This window comes from Sminthopsis crassicaudata, chromosome 4 (assembly GCF_048593235.1).
Source record: "Sminthopsis crassicaudata isolate SCR6 chromosome 4, ASM4859323v1, whole genome shotgun sequence".
Lineage (NCBI taxonomy): Eukaryota > Metazoa > Chordata > Mammalia > Dasyuromorphia > Dasyuridae > Sminthopsis > Sminthopsis crassicaudata.
In genome coordinates this window covers 337401423-337415962 of record NC_133620.1, presented here as the reverse complement: position 1 = coordinate 337415962, position 14540 = coordinate 337401423, and the positions used below count along the sequence as shown (strand labels likewise).

General features: G+C 39.8%; 1 protein-coding gene across 1 annotated transcript in view; it reads left to right on the top strand.

The window, feature by feature from the left end:
• Nucleotides 1-744: 744 nt before the first annotated feature.
• The window catches only part of PRPSAP1 (phosphoribosyl pyrophosphate synthetase associated protein 1), a 35809-nt gene continuing 22013 nt past the window's right edge, over nucleotides 745-14540 (top strand). The window contains exons 1-2 of the mRNA XM_074260808.1: nucleotides 745-1232; nucleotides 13994-14046. Coding sequence (XP_074116909.1) covers nucleotides 1063-1232; nucleotides 13994-14046 — 223 coding nt within the window. The 5' untranslated portion in view covers nucleotides 745-1062. The remainder of the gene's footprint in view (nucleotides 1233-13993; nucleotides 14047-14540) is intronic.

Below are 14540 nucleotides of genomic sequence, written 5' to 3'. Positions count from 1 at the left end.
GTCCGTTAGTAAATCGCTTAACTTTCAGGAACCCCTCTCTGTTAAACGAGCGGCTTGGCCTGGATGAACAAATGCAGAAGTACGCTGGGTCAAAGTGGGGCCGAAGCTACATTTTCAGGGTGAGCATTTAGCCTCGGAAATCAGGACGTGTTTGATTTGCTTTGCTGACCATATGGAGAAAATGTTAATGAGGCAGATTAAACTTAAAAGTGTATCCTGCTCCCTCCCCAGCCGGATGTTAAACTTTTAACATCGTACCCCGATCTAGATCCTAGCAATTCTAAACCTAAGTTCCTATGAAAGCACATAGAACACTGGCATAGCTAGTCGAGGATCCCAGCCTTCCCCAGGGACTTTTGTCTAGTACTGCAAAATGGATGTGCAGCCAATCACCTCACCCTCCTGCCATCAAAAAAACGCGCATGCACCAAGGAACATAGCTGTATAAGGCTGCAACGTGGACCCAAATCCTTTAGCCATAGATGCCCTGCCTGGGTTTCCTTTCTCTCCATTTACTTTTAAATAACTAGTGTCCCAAGATAAGCTCGAAGAACTTTTATCGTTTTGGAATTCGCTTACTGCAGTTTTTAAAATACATGATCCTCGACGTCGGACATATTGGATGCGGGCAGAAGCGTTAACCATGGAACTGACCAGCATACGCAGTCGGAGGCTAGGAGAAGAGTCCCCCTGGCTGCCGGAAGTGGAAACGATGAGTCCCTTGCCACTTTCCATAGAGAAACCGCCTCGGGCTGCCCGTCGGAGGAGGAGTCTGAGGCGAGAGGGAACTACGCTCTAGCCCGCGCCTCTCGGATTCTATAGAGGGCAGGGCCTAGCTTTTTCCCAATAGTTGGAGCTCGCGCGGCTGGCAGTCACTAGGGCTCTGAGGGCCGCGGAGCTCCGAGACTGCCGGGGGCTCGGACCGAGACCACCAGACTCCTCCCTTCCTGTTCCGACCTCGCCCCCTCCCCTCACTGCGTCTGCTCCCCGGGCGGAGGCCGCCTCGACCTTGGCCTCAGTAGTTCTTCCTGTCTCCCCGCGCAGCCAGCGCCGGGCCGGACGATGCCCAAGAAGCTGCTGCTGCTCCCCCCGCTGTCCGTGACCTCGACCTTTCGCACCCTTCGAGCCCGACCCGCCGCCTTTCCAACCATGAACGCCGCTCGTACGGGATACCGGGTCTTCTCGGCCAATTCCACCGCTGCCTGCACCGAGCTGGCCAAGCGCATCACCGAGTAAGCGGGAGAGGGTGCGCACGCGCGACCTCGGGGTGGCGGGGGCAGCTTTTGGAATCTGGAGAAGGGTTCCAATCTTGGGCGAGTTATTTCTCAGCTTTGGGCCTCCCCCTCCCCCTCCTCGGGACTAAACACCCCTGAGGTACTTCCAGCCTTAAGTACTTGCATTTGGGCATGCGGGAGGAGGCGTAGGCGGAGAGAGTGGGTTTGAGCGTCTTTTTCTTCTGGATCGCACCCGAGCTAGACCGAACCTCGCCACAGTGACTGCCTTCTTACTTGCACGGACTTTGCTAATTTTTACTGGTGTTTCGCTATGACCTTTGAGGAAGACCTAGTCAGCTTTTTTCTACTTGGTAAAAAACAGCACTAATAGTTCAGACAACTCCATTATTCCCCCGATTTCTGGGCTCAGTTTGTCACGTGCCCTCCGGTTTGGCATTGTATTGCAATGACTGGATCATGGAATTAAAGCTGACCGACCCTCTTCCATTTTTTTTTTAATTTTATTATTTAGACAATTGGGGGCTAAGCAATTCGCCCAGGGTCTGAGGCCGAATTTGAACTCCAGATCCTTGGCCTGCGCCGTCTAGCTGTCCCAATTACTTTTTCATTTTAAATGTAGAAACCTGTGAAATAGATAAGTGATTTATCTTCCAGTTCTTTCTTTTTTTTACTCCTCCCAAAGTGCAAGACCCTGAGGGTCCAAAAAAAAAAATGTTTTTAAAGGAGGCTTTCTACCCTCCAGCTTAACATTCTTTTAGATTGATAGGCTCTCTGAGGTAAAGTTGTTCTGTAATTTAATCTACACTCTCTCTTTTTAAAGTTGAGTAAATTCATGAAAATAATTTACTCTACACTCTCTCTTTTTAAAGTTGAGTAAATTCATGAAATAGCCTAATTGATTCTCTGGACCATTTAAGTGATGAAGAACCCTAACCTGAAGTTAGAGAATCTGAATTGCTGTCTGGTCTGGGACACTAGATATTCGAGGCTGGGCAAATCATTTAACCCCTGTTTGGCTCAGTTCCTTGTCTTTGAAATGGAGACACTGGAGAAAGAAATGGCAAAGCCCTCTGTTAGTTTTTCCGAGAAAATCCTAGAGTCAGGCACGACTGAGCACCTCCCACTACTGGTGAGGCCCTCACTTTCATATTTGATCAAAAAAATTGAGGCTGTTAACAAAAATTTCTTTGTTCCTTATCTTGCAATCCCCAAAATTAGGCCTTCTCATTTTCTTTTTAACTCCCATCTAGTCTCTCATAAAGAGGTGGCCCGTCTCTTATCCATGAATCCTTGTTCTTACCTCTTTTCATTCAGATTGCCCCCATTATCACATCCTCATCTTCAATTTTTACCTATATACCAATTTTTTTCTCTCTGCTGCTTACAAACATACATAAGTCTTGCTTAGATACTAACCTTACTAGATACCACTATCACTGCCAATCATCATGCCATCTGGTGCCTCCACTTTATCTCCTCAGGCTCCTCTTATTATCACTCACCTGAGACTACTTTTTCCAAAGCAATCAATTACCTGACCTTTTCTTAGCCTTCAGTCTCCTTGATCTCTGGCACATTTGAGATTGTTGACCCCCTTCTTTTTCTGTGTACTCTTGTAGTGTTAAGAATATGGTTAGTGGCAGGAATGTAGAGGATGACTTGTATTTGTACTCGCTCACTTGATAAACTGATCAGCTTCCATCTGTTATCTCCGTGCCAATGAATCCCAAATCTATTTATCTAGCCCTAGTCTCTGTCCTTAGCTCCTTTTTACCAAGAATAAACTGCCAGAAGGCAATTCTATGCAAATATCCCTTAAGCACCTGATGGTGTAGTGACTGGAAGCTGTTACTTTAGGCTTTCCTCCTTATACTCCTGACAAATATAGATTGAATCTTGATAGGGAAATTTAAAAAAAAAAAAATTAGTGAGTCATTTGTCTTGCTTATCTCTAGATATGGAGACCGACTGGGTGATCATATCTCGCCTAGGGCTCATGGCACCCATTCCAGACCAAGAAGAGACCCCAATCCTATACTGAGGCAGGCACTACAACAGGGCAAGTACAAAACTGGCAGCTTTATTGCCTTCTCTCCAGTTTTGAGTCACAGATCAAAGGTGGAAGATTGAGAAAAGGACCTGTACAGAGGAGGGGCATTCCTAGGTGGGGAAGCCCTAGACTGTATAGGAAAGAAAGACAGTTCAGAAGCTGGCAGCAGCAGACTTAGAGCAAAGTATTATTTCCAGTATTACACTAGTTTGCAGAGGAATAGCTAGGGCAGGAAACTTAGTTTAAACAGTAGCTCACATCTCTGACCAGTAGAACTTTTCCAGCTCACTGATAAGTATGGAATCCAGGAACAGTCTATTATTTCTTAGGCCCAAATCCAGAAACTTGGATGGCTTAGAATAGTGTAGAATTTGCCCTGCATCAGACCATTTTGAGAACACTGAAAGCTTGCAGATCCCCAATCTGTCCCTGAAATCTTGGAATAAGAGAATAGCAACAGAACCAGACCAGATCTTCCCTCCAAAAGTGCCTCAAACCCCATCCTTAACATCTAGAATAAATAAAGAAGAATGAGCAAACTGAAAAAAAAATCCCACCACAAAGAGCTGTTATACTGTTAAACTCAAGACACAAGATTCAGAAGAAAAGTGAATGACTTCAAATACAATTTGGACATAATAGCCAGAATTCCTAGAAGAAATGAAGCAAGAGTTTTTAAAAAGTTGAAAATATTTTTATAAATGAAATGAGAGCACTTGAAGAAAAATTGAAAAAGAAATGAGAGCTATAGAAGAAATATTAAAACAATTAATAGCTTGGCCTAAGAGGTATAAAACCTTCCTCGAGGAACAATGAATGGGATGAAATCCTGTTATAATGAAATCTTGTCAGTGTGATGACCAACCAGGATTTCAGAAAACTAATAAAATAGGGAAGTTAAAGACTCAGAATGCAGAAGGCAACAATTTTTTAGATATGATCAGTACAGAAATTTGTTTTGATTAATCATACATGTTTATAATGAGTTATTTTTCATTCTCAATTGGGGGAGGAAGGAAAATGGTTAGAGGAAAGAAGGTAGATTTTAATGCAGATTGATGTTTTATTTTAATTGCTGAGGCAATTGGGGTCAAGTGACTTGCCCAAGGTCACACAGCTAGGAAGTGTTAAGTGTCTGAGGTGAGATTTGAATTCAGATCCTCCTGACTTCAGGGCTGGTGCTCTATCCACTGTGCCACTTAGCGCCCTAGATTGAAATTTTTTTAAACAAATATTTTAAAATTTAATGTTTTAAAATATTTAAAAACAAAACTCATCTTTTCCCAAAAATCTATTTCCCAGGATCTTCCAAGATCATCATCTACTAGTTGCTGAGGTTCAAAACCCTTGTGTAATTTTCAGCTCCTCTGTCTCTCATCACATATTCAATCGGTTGTCAAGTGTTGTTGCTTGAATCTCCCATAGCTTCTTCTTCTTCTTTTTTTTTAATTAAAGCTTTTTATTTACAAAACATGAATGAATAATTTTTCAACATTCACCCTTGTAAAACTTCGTTCCAAATTTTTCCCTCCTTCCCTTCTCCCCTCCCCTGCTTTAAATTAAAAAAAAAAAAAAAAAAAAAAAAGTCTCCCCTAGATGGCAGGTAGTCCAATGCATGTTAAATATGTTAAAATATATGTTAAATTCCGTATATGTATACATATTTATACAATTGTCTTGCTGCACAAGAAAAATTGGATCTAGAGAAAAAAAACCCAAGAAGGAAAACAAAATGCAAGCAAACATCAACAGAAAATGTGAAAATGCTATGTTGTGGTCCACATTCTGTTCCTACGGTCCTCTCTCTGGGGTAGATGGTTCTCTTCATCACTGAACAAGTGGAACTGGTTTGAATCATTTCATTGTTGAAGAGAGCTGCATCTGTCAGAATTAATCATCGTATAGTCTTGTTGCCATGTATAATGATCTCCTGGTTCTGCTCATTTCACTTAGCATCAGTTCATGTAAGTCTCTCTGGGTCTCTCTAAAATCATTCTGCTGATCATTTCTTACAGAACAATAATATTCCACAGCATTCATATACCATAATTTATTCAACCATTCTCCAGTTAATGGGCATCCAATAAGTTTCCAGTTTCTTGACACTATGAAAAGGGCTGCCACAAACGTTTTTGCACATGTGGGTCCCTTCTCCTATAAGATCTCTTTGGGATATTGGCTCAGTAGAAACACTGCTGGGTCAAGGGTATGCACAGTTTCCCATAGCTTCTTTATTAGTCCCCTTTTCTTCACTCACAGATTGCCTCTTTATTCTGGTCTTCATCTACTTTTACATGTACTGTTGCATTAATCTAACTGGGCTTCAAGTTCACATCACATTAAATGCCCTTTCCAATCTATCTTCTATATACCAGCCAAAGTAATTTTCCAAAAGTGAAAGTGATAAATTCCAGTGACTCTTTTTTGCCTGTAGAGTCAAACTCCTGTTTGGCTTTTAAATCCTTTTACAACCTGATCTCTTTTTTTTTCAGTTCATAATTCATCTACATTGGCATACAGGACACCATCTCTCATCTCTTGGCATTGGCCATCCTCCATACCTGGAATGCGCACTCCCTTCTCATCTCTTAGGATTTAGGTTTCTTTCAAGTCTCAATTCAAATTCCATCTTTTACATGAAACCTTTCTCTGTTAACTGTCTTCCAGTGTCTTCTCTCCCATAACTATTTTGTATATAATTTTATGTTATATATGTATTTATATGTATACTTCTGTTTCCCATTAAAGTATAAACAGCAGAATCAAGAGAACATTGCATATAATAACAAGAAAGATCAGCAATGATGTCACTTTTTGTATCTGTCCCAGTGCATTGCCCTGTGCCTACCTTATATATATGTTTAATAGATGTTTACTGATTCATCTGTTAATTTGAGTTGGAATAGTTAAATGAATTCTAGAACATCAGAACTAAAAGGGACCTTAGAAATAATCTAGCTCAGTTCTTTCATTTACAGACAGGAAATTAATGCTATTGTAAGGTAATATCTAGGTAGGTTCCAGCCCATGTCTTCTGACTTCCATTTAGTTTAACAAACATTTTGTTTGGCTTGCTATATTAAAGACATTCCAGTTAGGTATTGGAGGGGATACAGAGGTGAATGAGATGCTCTTGCCTTTCAGGAGGAGCTGTATATATTAAATAGAATATAAATGCATAAGAAAGCACATAACTTCTGAGGCAAGTAAGATAGTTTTTGCCTAGTGTCATCATGGACTCCAAATTGTCTTAATTTTTTTTTTTCTTTTTATTCATTTTTCCAAATTATCCCCTCCCTCCCTCCACTCCCTCCCCCCGATGACAGGTAATCCCATACATTTTACATGTGTTACAATATAACCTAGATACAATATATGTGTGTAAATACCATTTTCTTGTTGCACAATAAGCATTAGATTCCGAAGGTATAAGTAACCTGGGTAGATAGACAGTAGTGCTAACAATTTACATTCACTTCCCAGTGTTCCTTCTCTGGGTGTAGTTATTTCTGTCCATCATTGATCAACATGGATCTTCTTTATGTTGAAGATTTCCACTTCCATCAGAATACATCCTCATACAGTATTGTTGTTGAAGTGTATAGTGATCTTCTGGTTCTGTAAATTGTCTTTAATTTTAGAGTTGAAATGGACCTTAAGTGTTTAGCCAAATCTAATTTTCATTTTACTTTTGTCAGGGAAATACTGACTTCCTTGCTGCTAACCTTTATGAGTATTTTATTTTTTATTTCTTAAATTTTTTCAAAATTATATTTTCAAAGATCAGTTTTCTCTGCCTTTCCCTACTCTGCCTTGGGAAAGCAGGATAAACAAAACATCTTACAAACAGATCAAGCAAAAGAAACTTGCATCCATCAGAACTTTTAAAGGGGAGGTGTATAATCAGCATGTTTCATCATGAGTCTTTAAGAATATGATTGGTAATTATATTGATCAGTTAGAATAATCTGTTTTAATCAAAGTCTACCTTTTTACTTTAACCTCTTATAATCTCCCCCTCAAAATCCCCCTGCCCCTAATAACCATTAAAAAGACAAGAAAAATAAAACCCATTATAAACATGTATCATCAGTTAAACAAATTTTCCTATGGATCATATCCTAAAAATATTTCTTTTTCTGAATCCTTTACATCTATCAAAGGTAGATAGCATATTTCTATCAGGCATCTGGAAATCATGTTTAGTCATTATTTTAATAAGCTTTCAAGTCAGTAGTATTCTATCACATTTTCCATAACTCATTTATCCATTCCCTAATTTATGTACATCTTCAGGTTCCCATTTTTGCCACCTTTGTCCCCTCAAAAAGAAATATTTTTCTATATCCTTAAGAGTTTTGTTTAGGATTAATCTGTCCCTTAATCTGCCATTGATTACCCTTTTCCTCCCTTTTCTTCTGGTTTCCCTGTTGAGTGAAATGTATTTCCTTACGTGTGTGTATGTATATATATATATGTATATGTATATGTATTTGTATTCCTTCTTTTGACCAGTAGAGAAGAGAATTAGATTGAAGTATTTAAACTTTACAGTTCCTACACAGCTTTGATCTTTTCATCAGAATGTTTGGAAAGCTTTCATTTCTTTAAAGAACCATCCTCCTAAAGCATTATATTTAGTCTTGCTGGTTAAATTATTCTTGGCTTAAATGACATATCCTTTACCTTCTTGAATACTACATTACAAGATCTTTTCTTGATAGTGGTACTAAATCCTGTGTGATCCTGACTTCCTCTTCAGTATTTGAATTTCTTTATTTTTAAAATTTTTTTTATTTTTGCAGTGATTCTTGAATTTTTCTCCCCCTTAGTCTGTTTTCCAGATCAGTTATTTATGCCAACAAACTCCCAAAAATCTGAATGAACTAAATAAAAATCATACAAGATTATACTGTAACTGTTTGGAAGGAGTAAAAATCTTGGAATAGAATAGTTCAAAATGTAAACTATAAAGGTTGACAAGCAAGTATATAAGACCCTACAAACCTACAAAACCAAGCATAAACTCTACACAGGGAGAAAAAATGGCCTTTAATAAAAAAGGACTTTTTGATATTCTTTTTCCCCCCCTGAGGCAATTGGGGTTGTGACTTGCCCAGGGTCATACAGCTAGGAAGTATTAAGTGTCTAAGACCAGATTTGAACTCAGATCTTCCTGACTTTAAGGCTAGTGCACTATCCATTCCATCACCTAGCTTCCCCTTTCTAATATTCTGGCTTTGGAAGTGAGGTAAAGATCTAGAATAAAGACATTTAGTGATCCTGACTCCTACTGATTTCTGGGAAGATAGAGTTCCAGCATATATATATTCAATTAGAATTCCTGGATTTTTGACTGTTTATATATTCAATTAGAATTCCTGGATTTTTGACTGTTTATATATTCAATTAGAATTCCTGGATTTTTGACTGTTTCTTGTTTCCTCATGGAGGGATTGTTTCTATTTAGTTTCATTTGACTCCTATGTTTATATTTCAGAATTTCTACACTCAGTTCTTATATCACTTCCAAAGCCAGGTCACAAGTGCAAGTGAGCGTGAGTTCCACAACCCAAGTTTCTCTTACTCCTCCCACACAAGTCACTTCCCCCTCTTTGTCCCACCAATCAAGTCAGCACAGAACAGCTGGGGAGGGTCAACCTTCAAACAAGTTAATAGGGAACCATCCAATTGGCAATTAGTCTCACATGCTTCATTATCCAAGTGCATTGCTCAGTTCTAGCCCTTTACATCTCCCGCTTTCTTTTGTTTTAGACCACAGGAGGTCGCGCCGTCCCTGACTTTTCAGGGAGATGAGAACCCCAAAAAGGAGGTGATCACGCCCCCCCCCTGACTTCTCAGGAGGGGAGATGAAAGCACTAAAAAGGAGATAATCACGCCCTCCCTGACATCTCAGGAAGGGAGATGAAAAGCACCAAAGAGAAGTGGGGATTTGCTAGCGGGTTTCTGGATTGAAGGGCCTTATTAGAGACAAGTATGCACAAACCCATCAACATGGGAGTTATTACACAAGCACATAGCAATAACGCAGAGGCTATTAGTGGTGACTCTCCCCACAGTCAGTGCAGACTCGATGTGGTGTAACAAACAGGAATTGTACATGCAAGTAGTGATATAACAAGTAATATAAATCAACATGGTATTGTAAGAGATTTCCAGAAGTCCGAGAAGGAGGGTATGTAAACACCAGACACACATACCCCTTCTTCAGCAACCAAGAGATAGTCCAAAACCAATCTTTTGTCCATTGCTTCACTGTTAGGGAATCCAATGATCCCCACAAGTTTTTGAAGTCCCACATCAGTCTTTTTATATGTTAGGGAATCCAATGATCCCCACAAGGTTTTGAAATCCAGCAACAGTCTTATGATGCCTCAGAGAATCCAATGATTCCTGAGGACTTTCAGTCCTACAATAGTCTTATGATGACTCAGAGAATCCAGTGATTCCTGAGGATTTTCAAGTCCAACAGTTTTTGATGTCCATGGGTCAAACGCCATAACTGCCAGGTTCTTTCAGTGGTGGGCACAGTCAGCAACAGAACCATCCGATGTTTCTTGGGTCTTCTCCTTCGTTTCAAGGGTCTGCTCTGTCTCTCTCCGATGGACAAGGCGAATATGGCTCATTGGCACCCATCTGATTCCTTCTCCATCTGTAGAGATACAAGCAAACCCTCTCCCCCAAGCAGTTAACCTATCTGGTCCCTTCCATTCACCACTTTCTGGGTCTCTCCACATCACTTGGCGATTATCTAAAGACAGTGGAGCTGCTCGCACTGGACACTGCCCTTCCTGTGGGTTATAAAACCTGTCTGCTGGAGCCAGTGCATCTTTGTCAAAAATTAAAAAATTAATGGTATAGAGAACTAAATTTAGAAGTTCTCTAGGGTTACCCGTGGCTCCCCCTTTCTTTTGTTTTTGGAGGAGTGTCTTAATATCTCTGTTTCTTCTCTCTACTGTTGCCTGCCCTTGAGGATTAAAGGGTATGCCTGTGGTATGTAAAATCTTATACTGTGCACAAAAATGTGTAAAATGTTTAGAAGTATATGCAGGTCCATTGTCTGTTTTTATTGCTTGTGGCACACCCATAATTGCAAATGCTTGTATAAGGAATTCAGTTACCACTCGGGCTGTCTCTTTTGCTGCTGGCATTGCAAATGTGAATCCTGAAAAGATGTCTACCATGACATGGATAAAAGATAGACGACCAAAAGATTTATAATGGGTCACATCCATTTGCCAAATTTCATTAGGTCTCAAACCACGAGGGTTCTTCCCTGGAGGGAGTGTAGGAGCATGGAAAGGAAGGCAAGCTGTACAGGCTTTTACTATGCTCCTAGCTTCTTCTCTTTTTATTCCAAATTGCAAATGTAAAGCTCGGGCAGCCTGATGATATTTAGAATGAGATTCTTGTGCTTCTTGAAATAAAGGAGTACTGGCCAGCATGGTTAGAAGGCTATCTGCCTTTGAATTACCATCAAAAATAGGACCTGGAAGTCCACTATGGGAGTGGACATGCAAAATATAAATCTTACCTGGATGCTTTCTCACTTGCTCTTGAAGCACTTTAAAGAGCTGATATATATTGGAGACTACAAATTTTATTTGGGCTGTGGCAATTCTTTGTACCACACCTACTGAATAGGCTGAATCAGATATTATATTTATGTCTCCCGGATAATAAGCAAGAGCTAGAATGATTGCATACAATTCATTCTGCTGAGTGGACTGAAAAGGAGTTCTGATTACTCTCTTTATAGTTAAGTCACGATAATACACAGCGCAAATATTATGTTTGGATGCATCTGTAAAGATAGTTGGTCCTTTAAGAGGAGCTTTAGAAACCTTTTCTTCAAGAATCCATTGCCAATTATGTAGCAGTCTGGTTATCTTTAATGGAGACCCGTGTGCAAAATTTGGAGCCATGGTTAATAAAATTTGCCACTCTGGGATGGTTTTGCAGCACACATTAACTTGTGCATTAGTATAAAAGGTGAATATCTTGTCAGGTCTTGTCCCAGATAATTGTACTGCTTGCTTAATGGCCTTTAATAAAATTCTAGCCACAAGCACTGGGTAAGGAATAAGGCTTTGTTCTGGTTGTTCTGGGAGGTTCACCCACTCTATCACACTGTCTCCTTGATGAAGGACTGCTGTGGATGCCTCTTGTGTAGCAAAAACTGATATTTCCAAGGGTTTTTGAGTGACTCTTTCAACCACATTGGATAAAGCCAGTTCAACTTGTCTCAGAGCCTCTTGAGCTTCTTTTGTAAGCTGGCGTGGTAAATTTAAAGCACTGTCTCCCCTTAAAATGTCATATAATGGTTGCAATTGACAGGTAGTCAAGCCTAGCACGGGACGCATCCATTGGATATCTCCTATCAATTTCTGGAAGTCATTTAAGGTGTTTAGCTTCTCTGTTCTTAAGGAGAGTTTTTGTACTGTAAGCACCTTAGGATATATTTCATGTCCTAAGTATTGGAAAGGAGCATGTCTTTGAATCTTTTCTGAAGCTATGTGCAATTTATAATTCCTTAGTGTTTCTATGGTTTTTTGTAGACATGCTTCTAACATTTGTTCCTCAGGTGCACATCCCAATATATCATCCATGTAATGTAATAACATTACTTTTGGAAATACTTTTCTTACTGGACTAAGAGCAGCAGCAACATACATTTGACACATAGTAGGGCTATTTTTCATTCCCTGTGGCAAAACTGTCCATTCATATCTTTTATAAGGCTCAGCTAAGGCTGTGTGTGTGACCTCACAGGCCCTATGTAAGCCCACTGCAGGCAGCAGTCGCTCTCTTTAACCTGGCGCTCTTCACCCTGGCTCCCTAGCCTGGGTGGCCAAGCCAAGATGGATAGCCAAAAGAGGTAAGGATTTTAGTAGTGAACACGTTTTCTTCTGACCAGGTGTTCACTAGGGAACCAACAAGTCAGGGCATCAGTTAGGGCATTATGTGAGTAGGTATAATAAAGGCTTTTAAGATTACACGTGGCTGTTCTTGAGTGCGCTACCGGTTATTAAGATACAGATTCAAGAGATTGTGGCCAGAGACCTTTGAAGGCCTCAGAGGAGGCGAGCCTGGTAGAGTTCACACTGCTAAGCACAGTGGTCAAAGGTACTCTGGTGGGTCTAGGACAGACTAGTAATTGTAACTGCCAGGAGAGCACGTTACAAATGGCGCCCAACATGGGGCGTCAAATGCTGGAACTCTATCTTCCCAGAAATCAGCAGGAGTCAGGATCACTAAATGTCTTTATTCTAGATCTTTACCGTCACCTCCAAAGCCAGGTCACAAGTGCAAGTGAGCGTGAGTTCCACAACCCAAGTTTCTTACTCCTCCCACATAAGTCACTTCCCCCTCTTTGTCCCACCAATCAAGTCAGCACTGAACAGCTGGGGAGGGTCAATCTTCAAACAAGTTAATAGGGAACCGTCCAATTGGCAATTAGTCTCACGTGCTTCATTATCCAAGTGCACTGCTCAGTTCTAGCCCTTTACATATATATATATATATATATATATAAAACATAGCTGTGTTTTTCTTTGAATCTTTATGTATAGATGTTTAAAATCATCTTTTGCATTTATGTCCTGAACTTCCTTGTCATCATAATGGTTTTTTTATGGAGGGATTTTAAAAAAAAATTTGCTCATGCTTCCAGGATACTTTCCATCTTTGGACTTTAGAGCACACCTAGAAGGTAGGTCCATCCTGGTCCTGTTGCTTTTTTGCTGGGGGTGTTTGAGTGTTGCATTTCAGAATCTCAGGGAACTTGCTGTGAACTTGCAAACTTTCAGTACTATCAAAGTCAACCAGTTAATTTCAGTGCCCTTTTATAAGTACTACTTTCCCTGATGCAACTCTTCTCCCAGAGCCTACAGGCTTCAAAAAAAGCCAGTTTATCAGACCATGCTTGCCTTCCTGGTGGCAGCCCCCCCCCCCCCCCCCCCCCCGCCCCTCCTTTCCAACCTTTACTAGTTTCTGGCTCCTTTTGAACAGTTTCTCATTTATAGCCTTTATATATAAATTTATACACAAAAACTTCTCATTTTTAGCCCTGTTTTTCAACCTATTTGGAGTTTCCAAAGTTTTAATTAAAGACCTTAGTTCTACCTTATAAAATCTTTATGCCAGTAATTTTTCTGATTTTTCCCATGATCTTTCTCTCCTCCTTCCTAAAAACCTCTAACAAACAAAAACAAAATCAGATAATCTCAAAGTATTTTTTTCTCAAAGTATTTAAGATTGAAGGGCAGACTCAAAATTGTGAATGGAATGAGAGATGCTACTGTATGTCTGTAGCATTGGATATGATTTGTGGCCTTTAACCATACCATTTCCTTTCCTTAGTTGAAAAATATAGGGTTGAATTTTCTCTTCTTTCCTCTCTTCTCTGTTATTGGGAGGCTTTTAGAGTTATTGTAAAGCTCAGGTCCTGCCTGAAAGACATTTTTCTGGGGTATGGGATACAGAAATTGGTGACCATTATGCTACTCATTAGGTTGTTGTTGGAACATAAGAGATATTGGATACTGCTTCTGTGCCACCCAGACCCTCTATCTTCTTTTGGCTATTTTCTTTGAGAATGACCTTTTCTACTCCATGAATGGCAATGGTTCCTCTGTATCCCCTATACTACTAATATATACATTAATCACTGTTTTTCTTCCTGTAGGCGTCTTGGTGCCGAGTTGGGAAAGTCTGTTGTGTACCAGGAGACAAATGGAGGTGAGACTTTTTGCCATTATTCACTAACTTGCTTAGTTTAGAAATAAGCTTTTTATACAATATTTTTTAGAAGCTTCTCAGTTTTTTGCATATAGTTTCTTTGACAAGGATAAATAGGATCCATAGATTAAGAGCTGAAGGAAATTTTCAAAGTTAGTCCCCCCTCATTTTATAATGAGGAAATTGGGTCTAGAGAGGGGAAGTCTCTTATCCAAAGTCACAGATATGGTAAGTGGCAGAACCTAAATTCAGGTTTCATGGTTACTTCTCATCCTTAAGTTCTCTTTTTTTCCACTGTATGCAGGATCCCAGAAACATTTACATTTAGAAAATGTTATTAGTTTTTAGTATTAATTCAGCAAACAGGCAAGAGCTAACTTAGTTGTGTTTGATGCATTGTGCTAGTGACAGAAAGATGAAAAAACAACACAACTTTTAAAAAATTTGATCCATACCACATAGGAGATTGTGTTTCAATGTTACTGTTTTTTTTT